This window comes from Eufriesea mexicana, unplaced genomic scaffold (assembly GCF_001483705.2).
Source record: "Eufriesea mexicana isolate 0111107269 unplaced genomic scaffold, ASM148370v2 scaffold1801, whole genome shotgun sequence".
Lineage (NCBI taxonomy): Eukaryota > Metazoa > Arthropoda > Insecta > Hymenoptera > Apidae > Eufriesea > Eufriesea mexicana.
In genome coordinates, this window is record NW_016909918.1 from 1,147,918 (window position 1) to 1,173,940 (window position 26,023).

General features: G+C 29.9%; 3 protein-coding genes across 4 annotated transcripts; all 3 read right to left on the reverse strand.

The window, feature by feature from the left end:
* Positions 1 to 1,790: 1,790 nt before the first annotated feature.
* On the reverse strand, positions 1,791 to 8,168 carry LOC108549071 (cytochrome P450 6a2-like). The gene is made up of 5 exons (XM_017902291.1): positions 7,804 to 8,168; positions 5,756 to 6,281; positions 4,623 to 4,844; positions 3,782 to 4,033; positions 1,791 to 2,046 (listed from the first exon to the last, which is right to left on the reverse strand). The coding sequence occupies exons 1-5, from the start codon at positions 8,137 to 8,139 to the stop codon at positions 1,877 to 1,879; spliced, it is 1,506 nt and encodes a 501-aa protein (XP_017757780.1). The 5' UTR covers positions 8,140 to 8,168; the 3' UTR covers positions 1,791 to 1,876.
* A 2,334-nt stretch (positions 8,169 to 10,502) lies between these two features.
* Positions 10,503 to 15,492, reverse strand: LOC108549072 (cytochrome P450 6A1-like). Its single transcript, XM_017902292.1, has 6 exons — positions 15,329 to 15,492; positions 13,976 to 14,357; positions 13,221 to 13,746; positions 12,398 to 12,619; positions 11,752 to 12,003; positions 10,503 to 10,722 (listed from the first exon to the last, which is right to left on the reverse strand). The coding sequence occupies exons 2-6, from the start codon at positions 14,309 to 14,311 to the stop codon at positions 10,559 to 10,561; spliced, it is 1,500 nt and encodes a 499-aa protein (XP_017757781.1). The 5' UTR covers positions 14,312 to 14,357; positions 15,329 to 15,492; the 3' UTR covers positions 10,503 to 10,558.
* Positions 15,493 to 18,334: 2,842 nt separating this feature from the next.
* Positions 18,335 to 24,455, reverse strand: LOC108549053 (cytochrome P450 6B4). Of its 2 annotated transcripts, none has more exons than XM_017902268.1 (6): positions 24,393 to 24,455; positions 23,723 to 24,100; positions 22,506 to 23,031; positions 20,272 to 20,493; positions 19,633 to 19,884; positions 18,335 to 18,703 (listed from the first exon to the last, which is right to left on the reverse strand). In XM_017902268.1, the coding sequence occupies exons 2-6, from the start codon at positions 24,053 to 24,055 to the stop codon at positions 18,537 to 18,539; spliced, it is 1,500 nt and encodes a 499-aa protein (XP_017757757.1). In that variant the 5' UTR covers positions 24,056 to 24,100; positions 24,393 to 24,455; the 3' UTR covers positions 18,335 to 18,536. The 2 variants fall into 2 exon arrangements, with proteins under 2 accessions (XP_017757757.1, XP_017757758.1); XM_017902269.1 differs by lacking the exon at positions 24,393 to 24,455 and adding an exon at positions 24,216 to 24,360.
* Between the last annotated feature and the right edge of the window lie 1,568 nt (positions 24,456 to 26,023).

Consider the following 26,023-nt stretch of genomic DNA (forward strand, 5'->3'; position numbering starts at 1 on the left):
TTAAGTGCCACGCTGGTCCCCAGGGACCAGCGTTAGACTTTTCGTTCGGGCCCAGCCGGTCCTCAGGGACCAGGCCAGACTGGGACCGAAAGATGCTAACTTTTGGTGTTAAATTCTTCGCCATCTTTGGACCTAATGTTTGGGAATTCCTGTTATAGCAATTGGTACAGTATCTTCGAGTTTTATGAATACTTCGTCGGTGGTCCACTTGACGGCGGGGTTTGGGCCTGAACGGAACGGCAAGCGAAACGGGCTGGACACTTAACGTGTTAATTAGGGACGTAGGAATTTGATTTTGGAATTGGATATATCATTTTTTGGTGATTTTGCTTGTTATAATGATCGTTTAGACAATTTTTATAGATATTTGAACTGTAATCGGAATCTCTTATCGGAGTCTTATATTTACAACTGTTTTCTGTATCTCTCTGTCAATCAAACCTGTGGTAGATAATTGGAGATAATAGATTTTCGTTATTCTTCGATGACGGTTGTTAAATAATTTCTAATAATTTGTTTTCTTTCTCGTTTTCAACCTTGATTAATTTTTTACACTTGAATGTGAGTATTTAAAGTTGTATTATTTTATTCTGTGAAATTGTTATTCGACTTAAATTGAAATAGACATTTTTCAGTTATATTTTTTTAAATTTATAATATTATACGTTCTGTAAAAAAGTAGGCTTTATTATATATATATGCATGTATTACTAATGTAGTAATTATATTTATTATTGAAATTGTACAAAGAAAATGGTTGATTGAACAGTGATCGTTATATTTGTAGATATAAAAAGAAAAAGTGACTTTAAAGGATTTGCCCTGATTTCTCATTACAAAGTTTGTCACAACACTGTCTTCTCGAGAGAATCGTCCCTCACTTTCTCTAATTTTTCCCTTAAATCTCCCCTCACCCCAATAGTTACCGAAAATATTGCAGATCCACGTGTAAACTGTTTATCGACTAACATTTTTCCCAAACCTACCTCTTGTTTGCAGGGTTTCACTTCTTTTCTCTTTACAAAGCAGATAATACTACATTATAAATAGAAATATCTAGATTTATCAGTGAAGAAATCAAATATATATTGATTCATCAATAAAAATGTACGAAGAATAGCAAATACTGAATAAAGTCAAGAAAATTTTCTGGAACCAAGAAATATTTTGTATAAGAATATTTTAAAATAAAAATAGGAATATTAGTGTTAACCATGTCTCATTCAATTCACATCACGGTATAACTCCAGTTCAAATTTCGATCTGTCCAATCCGAAGTCTAATTAATGAACAAGGTGTAAATAAATAATAATTATTATTTTAAATTATTTAAATTATTTATTTTACAATTGTTTGTTAAATTACACTTGTAAAATAAAGTTATTTATTTTAATAGTCATTTTAACGTTGGTAAAGTCTTATTTCTTTAAATTTGTAGAAATTATTTACATCGCGCAAAAAAATGATTAATTTATTTACAAATAGAAGAACAGAGAAAGTAGCAATAAATAGTATTTTCTTTTTTATTTTTATGTATTTTACAAACAGTTTCAAAAATTTGAACATTATAATGTCGCAATGTTTCTTGTTTATGTTGAAAGATGAAGGATTTAATATAATTTTTGTGATTTACACATATTTTCGAGCAATTGGAAATTCCCTTAAGGTATTAAAATTACTTTAACATATTACTACATAGATCTCAAATATCAAATATTATTATCAAATTCGGACATATATAATTGCGGAGTATCAAAAAATTAAATCTCGCTTTGTAACAAAAATTTATGCAGTCATAGAATGTCATTTGAATATTTCAAAACAATACCATATGTTATACGTGTTCGATGTGTCTCAATTTATTTCAGTTTTGAGTTCATTTTTGTACCTTGCTTATTTTTAAGTGAATTCCACCTATCGGAGCCAGTACACGAGTCGTTGGATTATTTACATAAGGAATGACTGTCTTTTCACAAACATCAACCCTGAAATTTTGCAACATTTTTATCAATCCAAGCTTGGTTTGATAAATTGCAAAACGTGCCCCTGAAACAATAATTAAGTTCATTAGCATGGATAAAAATAAATAAATCAACTTAATGTGTTAAATAATTTCAATTTTCTATATAATATCCATTTTCATGTTTTCTACTTTGGTACAATAACAATAAATTAATTGTGAATTCAATGCAATATAAAGTGCATTTAATATTTTTCGTTCTGTTTTTAATATATCTTTCTATAATATATTAATCATAATAACATTACATATTACATAGTATTAACCCTTCAGTCGCCATTTAATAAAATTTCGAAGCTGGATATTAATTAATACATCAAATTTAAAATAATGCAACGGTGTACGAGGTATTGAAGTCAAATAATTCTGCGTTAATTCTGTGTTAATTATTATACGATTTCTTATTTACTGCTCGAAAAGTATCATTAGCCTTATAGCAGAAAATTTTTCAACTTGTACCCTTCTTTAGCCAAAAAATCGTCGAGCGCAAAGGGTAAAAAGTCATATATGTATGATATATATACGATTATAAGAAAGAATTTTGCATGTCATGATTTCAGAAAATTCTTTTTCATTCGTTAATTGGATTGCCAAACCCAATATACGAGTACAGTTTACGTATTTACCAGAGTAAAATAGAAGAAAAAGCAAATTTTGTTTCTTAAAAAGAATTATATAATATAATCAAATACAAAATGAACTTATACTCTGAACTCTGAACTGCAATATTTAAAAAATAAAAATATCTGTCAGAGATACGACGTTTTCTTTATAATCACAAAAATAAAGATATAATATATAATATCATAGTGTTCAATACGCAATATTATTAGGTTGTTCGAAAAGTCATTTCGTTTCTTTTTTTTTTTTTTTATTAAAATGAAAGATGATTTTATTTAATAAAATTTCGAAGCTGGATATTAATTAATACATCAAATTTAAAATAATGCAACGGTGTACGAGGTATTGAAGTCAAATAATTCTGCGTTAATTCTGTGTTAATTATTATACGATTTCTTATTTACTGCTCGAAAAGTATCATTAGCCTTATAGCAGAAAATTTTTCAACTTGTACCCTTCTTTAGCCAAAAAATCGTCGAGCGCAAAGGGTAAAAAGTCATATATGTATGATATATATACGATTATAAGAAAGAATTTTGCATGTCATGATTTCAGAAAATTCTTTTTCATTCGTTAATTGGATTGCCAAACCCAATATACGAGTACAGTTTACGTATTTACCAGAGTAAAATAGAAGAAAAAGCAAATTTTGTTTCTTAAAAAGAATTATATAATATAATCAAATACAAAATGAACTTATACTCTGAACTCTGAACTGCAATATTTAAAAAATAAAAATATCTGTCAGAGATACGACGTTTTCTTTATAATCACAAAAATAAAGATATAATATATAATATCATAGTGTTCAATACGCAATATTATTAGGTTGTTCGAAAAGTCATTTCGTTTCTTTTTTTTTTTTTTTATGAAAATGAAAGATGATTTTCTTATAGTGAATAAATATTTTATTTTTTATTTAATGTTTTATTTTTTTATACGAAATTACTTTCTGAATAACCTAATATATTATGTAATATGGTGGTATATAATATTGTAATATGTAATTTTGTACTATATGATATATATAATATTATGATACAAAATATGCATAATTTACAATATTGTATACCTATTAAAATTTTAATAAAGTCATTGTTTATTTGTTTACTTATTAGTATAATACATTTTTCGAATTACCAATGCAATTTCTTGGTCCATCGCCGAAAGGCAAGAAGCTCATTGGATGCCTGGCAGCCACTGCATCTCCGTTGAATCTTTCTGGGTCGAAGACATCCGGATTTTGGTAGACATTAGGATCTTTTTGAATTGCGTACAGTGGGATAATCACCCGGCTTCCTTTAGTGATCGTTACTTTTGTTCCACTAAAGGTGTAATTGCTATTGCATTGTCTCTGTAAAAGCGTGCCTGGTGGATATTTCCTAAGAGTCTCTGTGAAAGAAAGACACATGTATGCAATTTTATAAAACATTTTACTGTATTATAAAAGAATCAGACAAGAATATCTTTCGTATAGAATTTATAATTAATGTATATACAATTTATAATTAAAGGAAAATGTAACGATCATGTTGCTTCATCGATAATTTATAATTCCATATTTCTGTTGGCAAGTATTATGTGAAACATTAATAGAGATTCTTTTTCTTTTCTCTTTTTTCCACATGTTCTTTTGACTATAGGGCTGAAGCCACAGAATTGTTAATCCCTTGCACTCGACGATTTTTTGGCTACAGAAGAGTAGAAATTCAAAGATTCTCTACTAAAAAATTGACGATACTTTTTTGAGCAGTAAATAAAGAATCGTAGATAATAGACTAATACACTAATAATAATAGAATAATAATAGACTAATAATAGAATTGTAGAATTATTTGACTTCGATACTTCGCACACTGTTACATTACACTAAATTTGGTATATTAATTAATATCGATATTCCAAATTTTATGAAATGGTTTCCAACGGTCACCTCTCGAGTACAAAGGTTTAATTTAATAACAACCTAATTGGCAAATACCTTTAAATACATTGTCCAAGTATTTCATTTCCTTGACCACATTGTACGTGAGGTTGCCATTATTCTTGGCACTGGACTCTCTCAATTCCCTTCGCAGTTTGTCCTGTATAGTGGGGTTCAGGGCCATTTCGTAAAGAGCGTGACCAATTGTTGTGGAGGATGTCTCAAACCCAGCCGCGAAGAAAACGAAAGCTTGGGCGGTGAGCAGAGTGTCTGTTAAATCTGGAAATTTTTGTAAATCTCAATTAAAGTAACAAATTAAACATCCTTTAATATATTGCTATTTCTATGTTTAGAATTTCTGAATTATCTCGAAAGATTGAAACTTCAAATTTTTTAGACCCTAATAAGAAAGTTTCGCGTTTAGAAAATTTGAAACTTTGCAATTTTTTCGTTTGTCCTATTATAAATTGTGATAACCTGGATACGAAAAAATATAAAATTGACAAATAGAGAATCTATATTTTGATTTTTATTTTCGTATTGCCTAAATATATCGAAAGAAGATATATGCAAGAATTTTCAAACGAAATATTCCCTTTAAATCTAGTAATTTAAATTTTATGAGTTTCGAGTATCAAAGTTTTACGAATTTTTGGATTCGAGTAATTCTCGAATTTGAAAATTGTACGCCTCCAAGCAGATATGTATATTAACGTATAATAATAATAATAATTTGAGGGGTACATATAATATCATTATTACTAATTACCAAAATGTTAAACTTATGTTAATGAGGATTTACTAAGAGCAAATTTTCTTCCGAATTTTGATTAGCTTTATTAATATCCGTCTTCATACTTTTTCCCAAAAGCAAGGTATAATGCTACAGTAATGCAACTGCAGTAGAATCATGCTAGGATTCACTGTACACGAACGATTTATTGATCGCATTATTATAGAAAGAATGTGCAATTTTTATCGAAGAAAACTGAAAAACATTGCTCGTGATAAGACCTAGTATATTATCTTCGTAACAAATACAGTCTGCAATCTCTCTGACATATTTGAAGTACACACTTGTCAGTGTCAGGTACCTATACTCTCTGTGATAACAGGTAGTACTTTTGCCACGAACCGTATCTCGTTTTCTAATCATTGACTTTGCTAGGAAATAAAATTACTCGACTCACCGATATTCTCCAGTTTATCCGGATGCTTCTTCAACTCCATCAGCATGTTTATAAAATCTGGCCTCACGACGTTGTTCTCTTCCCTATACTTGATCGTATCCGAGACGACTTTCGTCATGAAAGTGCTTAATTCCGAAGGAGGTAACACGTAGGAAAGTAAACTGTATAATCGCGGTGCAGTTTCTTGTATAGTGTGCAACACTGCCGATTTGAAATCCTGGTCGAAGATTTTCCTGCCTATTCTTCGAAATTCGCTGCGCTCGTTTTCCAGAGCGTTCATGTTGATCCCGAAAGCGCAGCTGCCAATCACGTCCGTGGTGTACCTCGCTGCTGTTTCGTTACAATTCATTGGTTCACTCTTTTCCGCAATTTTGTCCAAGCATTGTTCCAAATGTTCAGCGCACTCCAGTATCAAGGGGAACATATCTTTTAATTTGCCGGAAGTGAACACTGGCGACAGCCTCATCCGTAGTGGCCGCCATCTTTCCGCCTCCAGGTTGAACAAGTTCATAGACATCGGATTGGCCTGCGTTTACAATTAAATGGAAATAATTGATTTCCAAGAATCACGAGGAAAAGAGTTCAAACAAATATTTTTAGTTAAATGTATTTCTTAATCTTTTAACGATCAACATTGACACCTTCATCGCTAGATGGAAAACGGAGGTTCAAGGTTTCTCGCAAGCCCTTGGTGAATCCTCGACTTCTATAAATACAAATTTCTGTGCTACCTGAGTATCCCACGTCTAAGACATGGCCTGCTAGAAAGCCTTACCGTCGAGTCGACTAGCAGGCCCAAAACGAAACGCATCTCTTCCTTGCGTCCTTCTACCTGCTATCTATCATAGCAAGGCTGCCTGCGGGATGCCAACCGGCAGCACAAAGGAACCCTAGACACAATAATAATCTCCGTGGGAGGGACACCTCCACAATCCTTGAAATACCGTTTCGACGGTATTATTACTCTCATTAGGAAATACCATACTGCCGGGACCCTCTATCGCAGGTAAAACTCGGTGGCACTTTGACGCTTGGCCTTCATGTACACCAAGTATTTGAAGTATAGGGCAATAATTCAGATCGTTCTTCCGGAAAACCGTTTGTAGCCCCTACCCTTGCATCTCAAATTCGGAAACTCTATTATTCATACCATGCAATAGCAAAATACATAGTCCTACCACAAGGGTCCATATAAAGTCTAGATTTGGTAACACGTGGCATATAAAGCACACAATATAATAACTCTGACAGTCCACTTACTATTCGAGGTTATGCACAATCTCCTCGAAGTGACGTCCATCACTAATAGTCAATCAAGAACGACCTACTGACGATATACAGTATATATGTACTCGTATAATATATTTAAACTTCGGTGTATGTGCTATTCTATAGTGTATTGTTGATATTTGCTAAGATAGTATTAAAATCTATAGTAATAGCATAGATGTACCAAATTTTTTGAAATATACATAGAGCACATAGATGTATCAAATTTTTTGAAATATGTGTTATACATGTTGTTTAATTATAATGATCTAAAAAAAAAACACATTTCATTTTAGCACTTTAATGGCCGCATGTTTACGCAGTTTAACTTTGCCAGGGGCCGGCAATATTTTTGAAGAATTAATTGAAAAAAACTCTATTTAAAATTCACGAAATAATACAACGTGTGCGAACATACACATAAATCAAAGAATAATAACAAGATAACAAGAAATTTAATATTTTTCCTTGCTGTGATAATTATTAATTGTGAAACAGTGAGCGGACAATAACAGCGGCCATTAAAGTGTCAATGTAATTAATTTGAAAACATAATCAGGGATCCCACAGAAAATTTCCACCAACGTAATTTCATTTATTCTAACGTTCGAACTATGTCTCAATCCAAATTCTTAGAATTTCATTCTCTTTTCACATATTCCTATCCAGTGACGTTTTCACGATAAGATATTTCTGTCAATTTATCTTGCATCGCTATATTCTACGTACCAAGATTAAGAGGAACAGTGAATTCAATTATTAATCTCTTGTGTACATACCTTGTCGAGAACAACCATTCCTCTATCGTCGAACGTAGAGAAGTCTTTGATTAAAACGTCCTTGATAAGGTCCATGTCTCGCAAAATTACAGCTGGATTGGCTCTTGCAAATATACCGATCATATTCTCGTTGTTGTATTCGTTGTATAGTTGCGTCACGTAATCACCCATACTAATCTTCCTGAGCAGAACATCCTTGATATTGCCGAAAATTGGTATAGGCTTAGGTCCAACCACACCGCGACTTTTCCAATAATCGAAAGACGATCCGAGGTAATAGTATAACGCGAGCACCAGCGCCACGAGGACCCCTAAGATTTGCAAGTAGTCGGCCATGACAGTTCGCAGAGACTGGCTGTTGCTCAGTCCACTATTTGCCGTTGAATGCTACTCTTGGACGAAAAGTCGTTAAACACATCGTTGTCTTATCTTCACCGTTATTTTCAGCTAGTTCGTGTTTACTTCTCCAGACACTCGTGTGTATGTGTGTGTTGGATTCCGAATGTTTGACTCTCGTCTCGATTCTGCTCATGACGCAATATGTTTGGTACAGGTACATGCATGATCTGCATTTTTATTATTTTTCTCGTCGGGCGTGTAGCTATTAGTGAAATCAATTGCTTGTTCTTGACAACCAAGTATTTACAAATTTCTATATACGTTTCGTGATGATTTTATTTGTTTGTTAATTAGGACCATGGAGATTTGGTTTTAGAATTGGATATGTCGTATTTTGGTGATTTTATTTGTCGATGTCGTAGTGACTGTGTTTGTACAATTTTTGTGGATATTCGAGCAGTGATCCGAATCTGTTATTAGAGTCTTATCTTTGTAATTGTATTGTGCTTCTCTGTGTTAGTCGAACTAGTGTTGGATAATTGTAGACAATCGATTTTCTAGATTTTTCGTTGCCGGTTGTTAGATAATTTTTAATCTGTTTTTTCTTTGAATTTTATACTTGGTTAATTTTGATATTTCCTCTACGTGACTGTTTAATGTCGTGTTATTTTACTGATGGAAATTGGTAATTGAGGTAAACAGAAATAAATGTTTTTTAATTACTTTTTTGTAGAACGTATAATATCATACATTAGAAAAAATGTATTCATTGATTATGTTATTGTCATATATTATTAGTAGCAGGTTAATGTTATATATTGCATCATACATCTAATTATAGAGTTATTTCATTTAAATACTGTTATTATGTTATACATTATTCATAAAGAGGCTCGTCTCGTTGAAGTTGTTATTGACTATAGATCATTATTTATTGAATTATCAGTTGATTTATTTTGCAGAAATTGAAAATCAAAGAAGAATTATAGTAAATGTATTATAGAATTAGAGTAAATGTATGCGTGCGTACAACTGAATTAAGTGAATCACATTACATAATTATAATTATAGTCATTTTTTGAGTGTGTCTGTTTTACTAAGTCTATTGTAATTGTGTGTAGATTATTTTATGTATAGTCGATGTTTTATCTCTAATTCCAATTTTGAAATTTTGTAATATCATTATCATACTTTTTTCTGTCTGATAAAATGTCAATCATTTTCTTGGAGGTAAGTCATGTATTAATAAGATTAAATTGTATTTACATTCAAAAATTTTTCGTTAACATGAGTTAGCTAAAAAATTAATTACGTAGTTCTTTTTTAATCTTGTTATTATAATATAATATTTAGGATAGTAGTTCAGAAAATGAAATTATTGAAATTATTAAACTAATTATTTAACATTGAAATTATTAAAATATTGGGTATTAAATTATTAAGTAATAAATCTTGTCTTTATAAGCTTACTTTTCTTTTATTTTCTTTATTAATATATATTACCATAAAGGACTTTTTAATTAATAATAAAATTTGTATGTCGACTGAATTCACTGTTGCTTATATTTCAAAGTGAAGTAAAATTGCCATTGATGTAAATTTTTGACAGAATAAGTAGTTTTCAAGTTCTATAGCGACACTTATATTCTTTTAAATTACTTATATCTTTATAAATGTTGCCTATAACTATTTATCATGTGCAGTCCATGTGCTACCTGGTTATTTAATATAAATATATATTTGATTTTAAATATCGCTTTGCTTACGAATTATTTGAATTTTAAATTCAATTAATAATATTATTGGACCCTTAAATTATGAAATTGTTAAAAAATATAAATTAACAAAAGTACAATTAGGAAAATTTATTATTTCCTTTTGTTTTGTAAAACACTTAAAAGATTGGAAAATAAATATTATGCTTGTTATAATTTATATTACGAATGTATTAAATAAATAAATTGTAAATTTATGAAATTTACAAATTTCTCAGCTCTTTATATTATTGATACAATGAACGTGTTTTATTACACGACTATCTTACAGGTGATTACAATTTGGTCAATGTTCAAGAAAAATAAATAAACCGTCATATTATACTTAACTAATCACAATACTCATCGAGATTAATATCATTATTTATTTCTGGACTGATATAATTACGAGAAACAAGTAGTGTTAAATGACACAGTGAAATCGCATATTCGAATTTTAATATGTTAAATAAAATTATTCGTGCATCATAAAGAAATAATAGAACTGTGTGTGCATCTTTAACTAGATATTATTCTTGAGTTAAGCCTAGGTTTTACAAAAATTCAAATAAATACCGATAAATACGAAATAAATGCGATAATAAATTCGAAATAAATATAAAAATTATTTAAAAGGAAGAACATGTATGTTTGCATTCGCCTCACAGTTTCGTTATTTTTAAATATATTCCTTCCTTCGGAGCCAATAAGAATGCACGTGGATTAAATACGTATGGAATCATAGTCTTTTCACAGGGTTCCACTTTGCAGTTACGAAGAATCGTAATTAGCCCAAGTTTGGTTTGATTAACTGCGAAACGTGCACCTGGAAATGATTTAATATCGGGAATTAATTAATTGCAAAATTTCCATTTCGTGATTTGTATAAAAATATTATAAAATCATTGAAACTATATTATTATATATAGAAAGCATACATCTACTATTATTACTATATAAACAGATATAGAAAATATTGTACTTTTTCCTTGTATACGAAATTGACACAATGTCACTTTTTCACGTATAATATTAATATTTTTTGGTCAATAATTTGAGAAAAAGCATAACAATATTGACTTACAGAGCAATAAGACACACTTCAAAATAATTTAGCAGTAATTAACTTATAAAATTGCTAGAAGTAATAAAAGACCAAAAACAAAGAAAAATATCTTGATGTTCAAAGATATTATTCTAAATTCTAAAATAACAATTATCTATGGACTTTCTATAATTTTCCAAGAATTCAGGGCCCAATTTTCCTTGGTTATCAGCAATTTTAATAAAAATTTTTCAACACTAGAACTATCGTAAACATAGTAGGCATAGGTAATAGTAATTTTAATAGTACTATTATATATTATATTATTATATATTATTATATTATATTATATTATATATTAAGATATTATTCTAAATTCTAAAATAACAATCATTTATGGTTTTTCTAAAATTTTCCAAGAATTCAGGAGCTAATCTTTCGTTCATCATCAGCAAATCGACACTCGAAGTTTAATAAAAATTTATTCATACTAGAATTACTATAAACATAGTAGGCATAGGTAATAGTAATTTTAATGGTACAATGAAGATAAGTGAATATATTAGTTACAGTTCTATCTCAATATCATTCTACACTAATTTTAATAAAGACAGGTATATATTTTTAATAATTGCGAAAAGAAAAGTTCTGTGACCAGTTATTTTGACTAGATTCGTAATTCTAGTGTTAAATATTTTCTCAAAAATTCTGCTATGACACAAAATTTGTTATCTGAATTTATTTAATTTTTTTTTTTCTATTTTGCATAAAGAAGTTGATAAAAATTAAAGATAGTGTAATGTAACGTACCAATACAATTTCTTGGTCCATCTCCAAATGGCATATAGTGCATAGAGTGTCGCGTAGCTACGACGTCGTCGTCGAATCTTTCAGGATCAAAAATTTCAGGATTTGGATAAATATCCGGGTCTCTGTGTATCCCAAGAATTGGTATCCATATCATTGTACCCTTTGGTATAGTAACTTTCGTATCATTGAAAGTGTAGTCCGATACGGATCTTCTCGTCAAGCGTGCACCTGGTGGATACATCCTTAATGTTTCTGCAAAAAGACATGTCATGGAATTCATACATCCATCACGAAATTCAAATACTGAACTATTACTTTCATTCTTAAGCTTGATTTTGCCGATTCATTAAGATTTAATGGGTGTTAAAGGAATTTAATATTAATTTAGGAATTTTTATATTAAGGTTGATTTTAATTAATATTAATTCATGGAATAAATAAATAAAAATTAATATTAATTTATATCATCGTTATTATTATATATATATCGATATTTATATTGTCATTATTAATGTACAGTGATAAATCGAAATTAAATATTTCAGGGATTTTAATATTCAAAACTGTCACTTTTTATTAGGGTAATTAAAATTAATATTCCAAATAGAAGATATTTTATTATTTATGAACATTCGTTTACACATACCTTTAAATACTTTGTCCAAATATTTCATTCCTTTGACATCGTCGTAATTTAATTTCTCGTTGCTTTCGCCACAATACTCGTGAATTTCTTCGCGAAGCTTATCCTGTATATCTTGATTCAAAGCTAATTCGTAAAGAGCGTTGCTCATAGTTGTCGAAGAAGTTTCGAAACCTGCTATGAAGAACACGAATGCTTGTGCTGTAAGCAGCGAATCCGTCAATTCTGAAAAAAAAAATTCGATAAATGTATAGGAATTTTACGAAGTTTCCTCTTAAATGTATCATAAATATTACTAAAAATTTCCAAAATTACAGAACTAACTTTAATATAAAAATTAACATAATTATAGTATTATATGAATGAGAGTTTCAAGCTTTGAAAAATTTATTAAGCACGTATACCCATCCTATTGAGAAGGAAATTTATGTAAATTTCGAACGAATCTTAATATTTTGAAATTTATATATCCACTAAAAGTAACGTCGAATAATATTTTAAACAAAACTCTCATTACTCTTCATGACTAACAGAGCAATTGTATTTCCATATAAGAAGATACTCTATATTTTTATTCTCGACACTTCCACGAGTAAGCGACTTCCTCTTAACTCACTAGCGCCACCACGGCTCTTAACTGCAACGAATGTCTCGCGAAGATCGTACATATCGTTGCACTATTTTCTAATTTTACTGATATAATCTTGGAGTTTTCTTTCTACTATCTGCATCATATTATTGCTATAATATTTTTCAGCCATAATTGTGAAAGGGTTAATCATTTTCTCACGTTGTAATGCTATTCTTAAACGTTTCCCAAACTTACCTATATTTTCCATTTTGTCTGGATGTTTCTGAAGTTCCATCAACATGTTAATGAAGTCTGGCCTATAAACATCATTCTCTTCCCTATATTTTATGGTCTCCATGATGACCCTCTGGAAGAACCAAGTGTACCTCTGTTTAGGTATCACGTAACCGAGTAAATCGTAAAATTTTGGCAAAAATTGTCTCATCCTCATTCGTATGGAGTTTTGCAGACTCGCTGCGAACACATCTTTGCCCATTCGTCGGAATTCGCTGTCCTCGTGCGCCAATGCGCTCGTCTCGATGCCAAAGGCGCAGGTACCGATCACATCGGTCGTGAATTTCGCTGTTAATTCAACACAATCGATCGGTTCTCCTTTCTCGATCTCCTGGTTCAGGTATTCTTCCAAGTGTTGCGTGCACTCGATAATAAGATGGTACATCTCTTTTAATTTGCCGGACGTGAATATCGGGGAGAGCTTGGATCTCAATGGCCGCCATCTTTCTGGTTCCAAGTTGAACAGATTCGGAGATAGTGGCTCCGCCTGTGGACATTCAACTCAAGTTAATTTAACTCGCTTTTAGTTAGTTCAAATTTAACACGATTGCATAGATTTTAATAGAATTGTTTTTCATAAAAATTCACTTTAAATCGATAATTAAAAATTTACATTTCATCGAGGGATTTCATTATGTATTTTCTGAGATAATTGTTTAACATTCATGAAAGTAAAAGGATTTGGTATAACGATTTAACCTTGCAATTTCACTTACCTTTTCGGGTACAACATTTCCACGATCGGAGAAATGGGAGAAATCTCTAATGAGGACATCTTTCATGAGTTCTGAGTCATTCACGATGAGAAAAGGCGATCTTCTCATATATAAGCCAACCAGTGGTTCTCCTTTATATTTATTGTAAATGTCCATGACAAATTCTCCGGTCGACATTTTCGGAAACATGATGTCTTTGGTATTACCAAAGAATGGTAAAGGTCGTGGACCAAGTACTCCACGACTTTTCCAGAAGTCGAATGTCGAGGTCGCATAATAATAGATAAGAAGGACTAATGCGACTATGCCACAGAGAATGTCGAAGTAGCTCACCATTATTTGAGAAAACTCGAGATCAGATGTTGCAAGGTATTTGAGTTACCTAAAAAATAATTTGTATTATTTTGTAATAACTATCGCAATATTCTAGACGATATGTATTATTATACCTAACTTATATAATAATTTTCGTATAATAAAATATATATATAATAATTAAATAAATGTTATATAATAATGTACATAATAACTAAAATGTATAATGATATGCAATAATAATAATCGAAATATATAGTACTTATATTATCCTTTAAAATTATTGTCATAAAAATAGTAAAATAATTTTATTATATTAAAAATATATAACATAGATAAATTTAAGGGTTAAGATGACAAATTGTCTCTATGAGTAGTTTAAAGCAATAAACAATTGAAAGGTAATGTTTGTTCGCTTATGATGGTTATCGATCGACATACTGTATATGTGTTTAATTTGTGACGATTATTTTGAAAATTTTTGATTCTGTCATTGATAGCAATTGTTTCTCTGTTTTTTAAATTTCATATGGAATTTTATATAGAAAATAAATTTAATTAGCACCTAATTTTGAAAGTTTTCGTTTATATGCATTTGTAAAATATACGTTTAAAAATGAAATATGGTATCACGATGTCGAATTAATCTTTGAGTACTAAACATGTGATTTACGATATTAGTATCACTTTCATTCGAGGATCACTTTAAGTCTGTTTGTTCCATTCGCATATATTTTTAATTTAATAATTTCAGAAATTTAAATGAGTATCCAAATTCAAGCTATGTTAAATATATTTGAACCAAAATAAAATAAGGATGGACAATAGTTTGCCATATCAAAAACGAGTTCAATAAAGAATAAAGAAAGTACAAAATTTAAAAACGACAAGATTCAAGCAACAGGTATCTAAATTTTATGCGAGATTCAAATTTATTCATCCACGTAATTGAGCTTACGAAACCTAAGCCATTTGTGTTTTAATTATTAATGCATCAGTCTACGTCAATCTAAAAAGGAAAATGTGACATGAACTCACAATAATTTGCAATTGGCCGTCCTTCCCGTCTTATCTCGGACAAATCATGTGTCAATGTTGCACTAATACCGAATGCAAATATATGAATGTTCTTTGAACACGTCTTTAACACGACTGGTTAATCATACAGGCCCTCCAAGCTTTATACGTCATTTGTTCTTTAACGTGTCATGTTACCGTTAACTATGACTTGCAATCAGTGAAAATGGCCTATTAATGCCCCACGAGTTTCTGAGATTGGGCCTATAATACGACGAATATCGAATCAGTTTAATTTCTTATCGTATCGTATTTTTTATCGTATCCAATTTTCTGTCACGTGATATAATGTTTTAGTAATAATCTATCTGCAGCTTATTGACTGCATTTATGTGTGATTAGTAATGATTCATTAATAATTATTATTATAACTATAATTATTATTTATTATTATAATTATCATAATTGTTATTATTATTACTTATTGATATATATTATCGTTATTATCATTGTAGTATTATTATCATTAGCATTGTTATTTTTGTTATTAATATAATAATAAGTAATTATAATTATTATTATTATAGTTGTTTAAAAGGGCACAAATCAAACTATTATTTGGCATAGGTGTATAAATTAATCTAATAATTGTTTTGCATGTTATAATTTCTAACATTTTATCGAAATCTTATCTTATCGTCCAATTTCATGGACACCTTTTCGACGAATTAGTTTATATTACGCGACCTATAGACAATATCTGAATTCTGTTTAGAAACAAAGGAATTAATAGTCGGATACCATAAATTTCTTGTGACTAGAAGAGATAGAATGCGTTGAAGGTGAAATTTATTTGATAATACTAGAATTCGAAACGAGTATTACTTGACAATATTAATATTCAAGGTGATGCTCACTGGGTAATATTAGCATCCAGGTGAAGTAATTAATGTTTGTCTGGTTAGACATCTAGTCTGTGTGTATGCTTTCTATTAGGTTGATTTACATATGTCATGCTGTTAAACGTGTAATTAAATTAAAGTTATATGTAAAAGAACTTATTTAAAGGTGACAATAACATTGTATTGAGGTTGTTAAGAAAGTATTATTGTAGTACTAAATTTGCAATGAGTATTTAAAGTTAGTATAAGTAGCAGGTTGATCAATATAGGCAATAAGAATTAATATAAATAGAAAATTAATTGGCATGTGCAATTAGAATCGTTATTGGCAGAAATTCGTAATAACAATTTTCCAAATTTGACATCAAATGTATTGATGAGATTAGCTAAAATGGGAACAGAATTAAATCTAACGAATTTACTATTTCTTTATTATATTATTATAATAACAGTTTATGTATTTACTATTTTTTATTATTATTATTATGATATTATAAATGATTTTATTATTTTGCTATTTATTTACTGGTTCAATTTTGAATCAATCTCTTAGTCTTTATGATCTTTTACCTTCATGGAATAGAATTTAGCAATTTAAACACTTATTAATTTAATATGTTACTACGTGCGAAAATTATCGACTATTGTTAACTTGATTTAACAATGTGAAGAATTTTAACCGTCTGAATAGGTGTAAAAGATCTAATTGAAGGAGATAACGATCTAAGAGATCATTATTAATCTTCTGATCGCGACTCTTTTAAGCCTGTATCACACTCATAGTTGCTTATAATAAAATAATTCTACAATTAAATACCAAATAAATGTGAATTTTGAAATAATCGAGAACTTTTATTTTAACCCCTTGCACTATGATTTAATTATGAGAATCTGTGCATCTTAAAATTATTTAATTTTAATTAGCCACTATATACCTGTTTTATTCGGAATAAAATTATAATAATTTTTAGAATTTATGCGAATTTTTAGAACTTATGCGAACTTTTCGCATGTTGAAATACGTTGAATATAATTTTCGTTTGATGCGAGTGTAATTTATTTTCATGAGGTTTAGCATGATTTAGACTCGTTATTGTATTATAAGGGATTAAGCCATTACCACACTGATCGATATGCCAATTGCAACGAATCAATATTTCAAAGAAAATAGATTAGGGTAGCAACAATGGGAACGTCAGGATTTGCATTGAAAATATGTTAAAATATTATAGTTTACGCTAAAAATAGTAAACTGAGCATTATTCACGAGTGTTAATTTGCACTTTGACAGAGTGGGAATACTCTAAGTGAAAAGCAACATAGATGGCGCGACCGATATGCATTAATAATTTATCCATAAAAATGATTTATCGTATTATGCAAATGGAGCAACTTATTTTTCATAAATGTAATATTTTATCGCGTAATTCATATCTTAACATTTTCTTTCTCGGCGAATCTTTGTTATCGAATAGCTTATGGGTCCTTTTATCATCTTCAAATATCTTTTCTGAGATTTTGGAAAAGCTAATTTCTTGCTTATCTCTCAAATGAAATGTGCAGAAATATATATATACATATGTAACAAATTTTTTATATATACGTATGAATAGATATATTAATATTAATATTGTTACTTAAAATAATTAATTATTGTATTATCGATGCTATATACTATATCAATTATGTATTAATATTATTATTAATATCATTAATATTGATATTTATATATAAATTATATATTATTGTTATTATTGTCGAAATGTTGTACATAAGAGGAGTTACATATTGTTATATTTATAAATTAATATCTTCTTTTTCTCTTTCGTAAGTTCCATATATAATTACTGCTGCAACCTCTATATCATATTGCATCGCCATTATTAAATTCAATAATTCCATATCTTGTTTCGCCACAATGCATACTCGTTTTAACGTGTCATCGCTATCATACTCACAGAAGTGCAACTTAACAAGTGCAAGTCGATAAGAATTCTGGATTGTCATGTTGAGGTAAGAGAGGTGAAAGTAATAGTAGAGATATGAAAATGAAATATTTTTATTATTGTTTGAAGAATACTTGAAAATGTATGTACAGAGCATAGTAAAATAATATCACACCTTATCATTTTTAATATTTCTCAAGAAACTTTAATGTGATACATCTCACAAAAACACATAACATGGTTAACCTAATACGAATCAGACATTAAAATAAATAGGATTTTAACATCGTCTAAAGAAAAATTTTCATTTAATTCCAATTTCAACGCAATTAATTAAGAAAAAATTAAACTAATTAGAAAAGTCGGCTTCAAATCGCAATTTTAATCTACTTTCGAGACATTCAAATATATCCCTCCTTTTGCAGCCAGTAAAAATGTATTTGGATCAAATTCGTACGGAATCATTGTTTTCTTGCACACGTCCACTTTGTAGTTACGGAGAATCGAGATTAGGCCGATTTTAGTCTGATATATACCGAAGCGTTCACCTGGAAATACACAAATTATCAGTGAATTATTCATTTCTTATCAAGATAATTTCCTTCGCGTGTAACAAACGTCATAAATTAATAATATTATCTTATATTATTTCAGATTAATAATATTGTCCTAATTGAAATAGCATTATTCATCGTAGATTAGTATTAGATCAAGAATTACAATAGTATTATTATATTTTAGTATTACATTTATATTTACAATTAGATTTTAGAGCTAATAATATCATGAATTAAATTAGAATATCGAATTAATATTATAATAGTATTAATTTATATTACTACATACGTTCAATCATTTTATTGGTTTATATATTAATCCCTTTCATCTTATTAGCTTAAAGTAATTTGATTTACAGGTTTAGAATATTATTATATAAAATATATAATTATTTTTATTACCTTATGCATTGAATTTGTTAAGAAAACCAAAGAAATATGTATTTTTAACGTTTTCAATAGTTACATAAATAGTATCTTTAATGTAATTTATGTGGTGACATTAATGAAAGCTTCAGACATTTTACTATTGGACTTTGGACAAAGTATAATCTAGAATTTGGATTATGAGAGTAATAAAGGCATAATGAACATGATTCCACAATTTACGTAGTTTAGTATAGTTTAGTAGTAATTTGAATAGTATTGTTAGAACCCTTCCTCATATAATTGATAATACTGAATTTATTGATTTTTAAATGCTAAACATAATTAGCTTGAAAAAGTCGATAAACGAATAAACAAATATTTCTGATAAACAATTTTCCAAAATTTGTATTTATATATTTACATTAAAAAATAATTTACATCTTAAAAAGAAATAATTTTCTGTATTTATTTTTTGGAAAAGATAGAAATTTGTATATTTACATTTTCGAAAAAAATTTTCTTTTAAATTATGAATATTTAAATTAACTTACCAATACACTTTCTGGGCCCACCACCAAATGGTAAATAAAACATCGGATGTCGGGTCGCGATGGCGGCTTCAGAGAAATTTTCTGGATTGAACACATCGGGATTTGGATAAATATCAGGACTGCGATGAATCGCGAATACTGGAATCCATACTGACACATCCTTTGGTATACTGATCTTCGTATTTTTGAACGTATAATTGGTCATCGACAGTCTCGGCAGCGTACCTGCTGGTGGATACATCCTCAAAGTTTCTGTGGAAATAATTAAAGAATAAAACATTTTCTTAATTTCCATCCTAATAATCAATAATTTTGCATTGCCAAAAATACCAATTATTAAATTATGATAGAAAGTTTCATTTATTCAAAATAATGTCAATAATTCTATTTGTCCTCTAGGAAGTATAATAATTTCTTAACAGAATCTAATACCCTTTTTAATATCGATAATACACCCATACCTATACAAATTTCAATTCCAATATTCTAAGACATTATTTTAACTTTTATTTTATTGCATTACTTTAATTTTAGTTATAATTCTAATTTTCATTTATTTATGCATGCTTTTTTAGATTATTATACAATTAAAAAATTCTGTTTCCACATAATGAAATTCTTTGCTCTAGTTACACGTACCTTTGAACACTTTGTCCAAGTATTCCATATTCTTGATATGTTCATACTTCAGCTTGCCATTGTGTTTAGCATAATGTTCTCGTATCTCTTCACGTAACTTGTCTTGGATTTGAGGATTCCTAGCTAGTTCGTAAAGGGCGTTGCTCATCGTCGAGGACGAAGTTTCGAAACCAGCAACGAAGAAAATAAAAGCTTGTGCAGCCAAAATTTCGTTCGTTAATTCTGGAAAAATACCATTTAGTTTTACCGATAACTTTATAGATTACATAATTATGCTGATAAGTAATGCGATATTATGATAATGAGTATTAGCTACCCGCCCCATTCTGATAATTTTCCAATAATATGTAGTAGAACTTGCATTATACGAAGATTTATACTTCGTTCAACGAGAACCGGAAGGAAATATTAACCCTTTGCACTCGACGATTTTTTGGCTAGAGAAGAGTAGAAATTCAAAGATTCTCTACTAAAATACCGACGATAGCTTTTTGAGCAGTAAATAAAGAATTGTATAATAATAGAATTGTAGAATTATTTGATTTCGATACCTCGCACACTGTTACATTGCATTAAATTTGATATATTAATTAATATCGATCTTCCAAATTTTATAAAATGGTGACTGAAACTCACCTCTCGAGTGCAAAGGGTTAATTAGTACATGCGAATGGTACGCGATCAGAACAGGACTGGAACACCTTTTTCTGCATAAGGAAAGAAGCTGGACTCAGGCAACGGTTCTTCATTTTTCGTCTCTGATCATCGATATTTTGCAACTACTCAGCAGACTTAGCACTCATCATATGAACCTAACTCATCGCGTGAACCTTTTGTTTATATTATAAATTGCAAAATTTTATTTCTTATTTACTTAACACTATGTTGTTGAGTTTTATTATTAAGATTCAATAATACAAATAATCCCACTATTCAAAAGTTCTTTCATCAAAACAGTACATTTGACTGGTTACGTTAGTATGAAATGGGCATTATGCGCCTAAATGCATTACACACAATGACACGAAAGCTTAATGGTATAACACTCATTGTCTATTGGAAACAAGAGATATTTCAGAATATGGAAAGAGTTGCAAGAATATATATGACTATCAAGAAAATATTTATGATATTACAGAAAGTGTCCCACTTGAAATGTCAATAAAATATAAAAATAATATAGCAACGTAAAAGTATTATATCTACATCTCGTCTTATTCTACACTCTTCCCTTCGAAGTATAAAATAATCATCAGCAATAGGATCAATGTATCTGTGAGAGTGCATATCGAATGGGTAGCTCTTGGTCTAAACTAGGTAACTCTTGAGACAGACTAGGGTTATGGTGTCCACTCAAGCTTGGGAAAATCATGGATGTGTTCCACAGATGTGCCGACCTCTCGAGCAATCGTTAAGGGTGAGGTCGCTATCGACCTAGACTCGCCACTCGATATCTGGCAAGCGTGACGTCAGAGAGCCTGAGCGACAAGGCCCGCAACATGAGGAAGGCAGCCTGGTCAGAGAGAGGCACGAATAATATAAAAGAGGATTACTACTGTGCAATCGAAATTGGTTGATGTTCCAGGGGTTATAAAGTCGTTATGCAACCTATGAGGCTTATGAGACTTGTGAGATTTGTGAGGCTTGTAAGACTTGTTGGCTCTCAGACTTTTTGGTATTTAAGCTTAGGTAGCTTTGTGAGATGTCAAAGTATCGTAGAACGACTACTAGATTGAAAAGCTCTATCAGACTATACTAGATAACAGAATGTCTATTAAACTGAAGATTAGAGCTGACATCCCCTTTTGTATAAACTCACCTGACAAATGGGTGTTGACTATTCGCTAATTACTCTACTCCACATCCATTGTGAATCCCTGTTAATTGAAATATTAGAAGATCTACTGTAATAGCCTATCAAAATTCTGAAATTTTCGTAGATTTAACAAATTTCATTCCTATAGCATATTCATGTTATTATTATGTATTAGTAGTAATCACTATTGCTACCTCATTAGTAGTAATAATAGTAGCATTACTATAATATAAACTGAAAGTTTGCTAATACTATGTTACTGTTCTCTAAATATATTATTAAGTTGGCTAATAAGCAGTATCAGTACAAGATTTACTACTTATTTTATAATCCAACTAATATAATCAGATGTCAATTAGAATTATGCATCAATATATTATTCAATAAAATCCAATATATTACTAAATTCTGAACTTACTAAATTCTTCAATTGAATCTGGATGTTCCTTAAGTTCCATGAGTATGTGGATGAAGTCAGGCCTGTACACCTTGTTCTCTTTCCTGTACTTCATAGTGTCTGCGACCAGATTGGTAAAGTATGGAGTGAATCTCCTTTCAGGGAAGATGTAACCTGACAAATCGTACAATTTTGGTAGGAACGTTCTGACTTTCAGTCTTATCGTGTTCTGCAAGTCCACGGCGACGATTGTCTTTCCGAGCTTACGAAAATCGCTCTCTTCGTCGTCCAATGCACTCGTCTCGATCCCAAAGGCACAGGAGCCGATCACGTCGGTGGCGAATTTCGCTGTTACATTATGAAAGTCGATAGGTTCTTTCTGTGCCACTATTTTGTTCAGGTATTTCTCCAATTGGGCACCTGATTCGAGGATCAGATCGAACATGTCCTTCAGTTTGCCGGATGTGAACATAGGGGAGAGCTTTCCTCTCAGTGGCCGCCATCTTTTTGGCTCTAGGTTCAGAATATTCGTCGACAGTGGCTCTGCCTGTAAATTGTGAAAATTGCAGTTTGGGTTGTTGAAAATGTTTGAGAAAATATCGTAGTGTCCAATGACAGTGCACATAAAATAATACAAAGAATAGCGAGAAAAATGTCGTAAGTAAGGTAAAAGTGAGATAAATCGAATATTAAATAAAAGATACTATAAATTCTTATGGGACTCATGGAACGTGATAAGTTCAATTTATGATCGATTTATTTCGTTAGTGGATCGCTCGAAATTTTTGTATTTGATATAATATGGCCCAAGAGGGGCTTTAAAATAATTATATTCAATTTTTTAATTTTTTTGTACTTGTCGAAGTTACCGTTAAATAGAAAATTCTTTTATAGATCTGTAAGATTGCAAATTCTTTACAACTACATTTCTAGCGGATTTTTACATATTAATGATATTTATGAAAAATGATATAAACAAATTTATAAAATAACAACCAATATAATTTATATTTAAATTCTACTGTAACGAGGAAACGCGTAATGAGTTATTCTCGATAATACTTTACTGATTGTATACATCAAATAATTTCTACTAAATTATATCGTATCAACTGTTAAATAAAGAAATTTCGAATAGTAAATTTAACAAGATATAAAATACAGTTATATCTAAACCACGAAAACAGACAAGAAGGAACACTTAATATAAAAATATTCAAAATTGTGATTCAACGTACTTTGTCGGAGAAATTGATCCCTCTGTTACCGAATTTCGAGAAATCTCTGATGAGAACGTCCTTAATTATTTCTGGATCCCGCAAGATTAGTACCGGCGCTGATAGCATGTATGTACCAATCATTTGTTCGTTTTCGTACTTTTCGTAAATCTGTTTGACATACTCCGGCAATGTCGTTCTTGCTAATATGACTTTTAGGAAATTTCCAAACAGGAATATCGGCCGGGGTCCAATGACTCCGCGACTTTCCCAAAACTTGAATTTTATCGTGAAGTAATAATAAATGGCCAGAAATAGCGCTACGATGCCGCAGAAAATTTCTAAGTACTCCATTGTGACTCGTGTTCGATGGTTGGTGACTTAACGTTGTTCAATTTTCTGAAAAAAAATTCACAGTATCATTATAATAGCATTAGTGATAATACTTCGTTGCTTTCTTATTTAAATTTTAATAGTTTAACTTTTTTTCTCATATCGGTTAAAATTTTATTACAATTCCTTTCTTATTGCCATGAGTACGCCATTTATGATTAAATTGAAAGACAGCACGTGCGTGTAATGGAGTTTACAGTCATGTTAAAATTTACAAAAGTTGCAATAGCTAAATAAGTAAATAACTACAGGGTTTAATGTATAATAGTCTATAGTAGTACATAGTACGTAGTCTAACCTTGTTCGTCCATTTCAAGTGCACCTCTTTTCTTAAAATATAAAAGCTTCACGTTTTTCCTTACTTATATTCTTAATTATCATTATACATGCATTATGCATTATACATGATTGAACATTATCCTTCATGTATATCTATTTACATATGTCGTACCCAAGATTAAATAAATTGTGTAAAATTCTTACATTATATTAAAGTTGAAGAAACAGATAATTGCTTTTTAACTAAGGACAAGCATATTTACGAGTATATTATTTATTATGATATTAAGAAAGTGGCAATAATAATCGATATTTCACATTTGACTTTAGAGTCGACTTTTTTCATTAGTAACAATGCTGTTTAATTAATTTCTTAACATTCGTGCTCGTAATAACATAAGTAGGTACCCATGTTAACAGAGACCTACTTTATCTGACCTTTAGTGATCGTGAATGACCTTTATATAGATCATGTTCGTTTCAACATATTGTAATTATAATTAAATTTATTATCATTTTAATTATATAATTAAAAATATTATAGTTAACAAATTATAATTAATTAATTATGATTAAGAAAAGAAACCATATCATTTCACTTGAAGAAGTCAATATTAACATTGTATCTTCTCAATACATCCATCTTTGAAAAAATTGATGACATCGAATTTTGTATTCCTCGAAACCGAGAAAGTTTCATCTAACGCACATATGAATTGTTACATTACAAGAAACTTAATTCTGGATAGCAAATTTCACAATTTTCATTCATGTAATATTTTACAAAATATTAGACGAAGAGAATACTAGACTACTTTTTTTTGTTTTTGTTTATTTACAAGGAAATTTACTCAAAAGAACATTAATATATATATATAAAAAATATGATTGACAGCCATAGTACTTCAGCCTTAAGTGAAATGAATGTCATTTGCTCGAAGAATTTGATATTTGTCAGAAAAATGATGTCAATGTTTCCCTTAAGTGATTCCAAAATTAGATCTTTCGATGCAAATTGCATAATTTTATACATAATTTTTTTCCAATTTTACTTCTAAAAATTTCAAAAACATTTTCAAGGATCATAGCACTGGTTAGGATTAACAAAGAATGACAATGACTGCCATGTAACTGTCACACTCGGTGTGGATAAATTATTATATTTGTAACAGAATTTAATTTTAATTCTAACTTCAGTTCCCATTTTTCAATTCCTATTTTTCTCGAACAAACTATATACATACCATTAGACTTGTATAATCAACTAAATAAGCTCTACCAGTAAGCCAATATCACGTGTATATAGTTTCGGTAAAACGTTTGGATTTTCATATTTTTATATTTTAATAACACACACACACACACGCGCAAACGCACGCACGCACACACAAGCACAGACTATATAAAACAAGAAACAATATAAAAAATTGAAAAACACCAAGTAAGTTACAATCTATAATAAAAAAATTGACAAAATTCTTGACTTCATCTGGAACTAGTAAAAAATCCCCTAAATAATGTCACCATCACTATAATATTTACCACATCGTTTCTCGATTTATTTATAATTAAAGTACTCTTTCTGTTTAAAAACAAAATAAAAGAAAGCAAAAAGCATCAAAATCACTGTTACTTTAATTTAAACTTCCA

Bases quoted from the DNA above. Each gene is read 5' to 3' on its own strand.
- LOC108549053 (XM_017902268.1), bottom strand. From the start codon at position 24,055: ATGGAGTACTTAGAAATTTTCTGCGGCATCGTAGCGCTATTTCTGGCC. The intron at 23,032-23,722 runs GTACGTTGAATC...CACAATTTACAG, and splicing joins GGATCAATTTCTCCGACAAA to GCAGAGCCACTGTCGACGAA. The intron at 18,704-19,632 runs GTAAGTTAATTT...GTGTATTTCCAG, and splicing joins TGGGCCCAGAAAGTGTATTG to GTGAACGCTTCGGTATATAT.
- LOC108549072 (XM_017902292.1), bottom strand. From the start codon at position 14,311: ATGGTGAGCTACTTCGACATTCTCTGTGGCATAGTCGCATTAGTCCTT. The intron at 12,004-12,397 runs GTATGTGTAAAC...GTCTTTTTGCAG, and splicing joins TTTGGACAAAGTATTTAAAG to AAACATTAAGGATGTATCCA. The intron at 10,723-11,751 runs GTACGTTACATT...AATCATTTCCAG, and splicing joins TGGACCAAGAAATTGTATTG to GTGCACGTTTCGCAGTTAAT.
- LOC108549071 (XM_017902291.1), bottom strand. From the start codon at position 8,139: ATGGCCGACTACTTGCAAATCTTAGGGGTCCTCGTGGCGCTGGTGCTC. The intron at 4,034-4,622 runs GTATTTGCCAAT...TTTCTTTCACAG, and splicing joins CTTGGACAATGTATTTAAAG to AGACTCTTAGGAAATATCCA. The intron at 2,047-3,781 runs GTAATTCGAAAA...TTATTGTTTCAG, and splicing joins TGGACCAAGAAATTGCATTG to GGGCACGTTTTGCAATTTAT.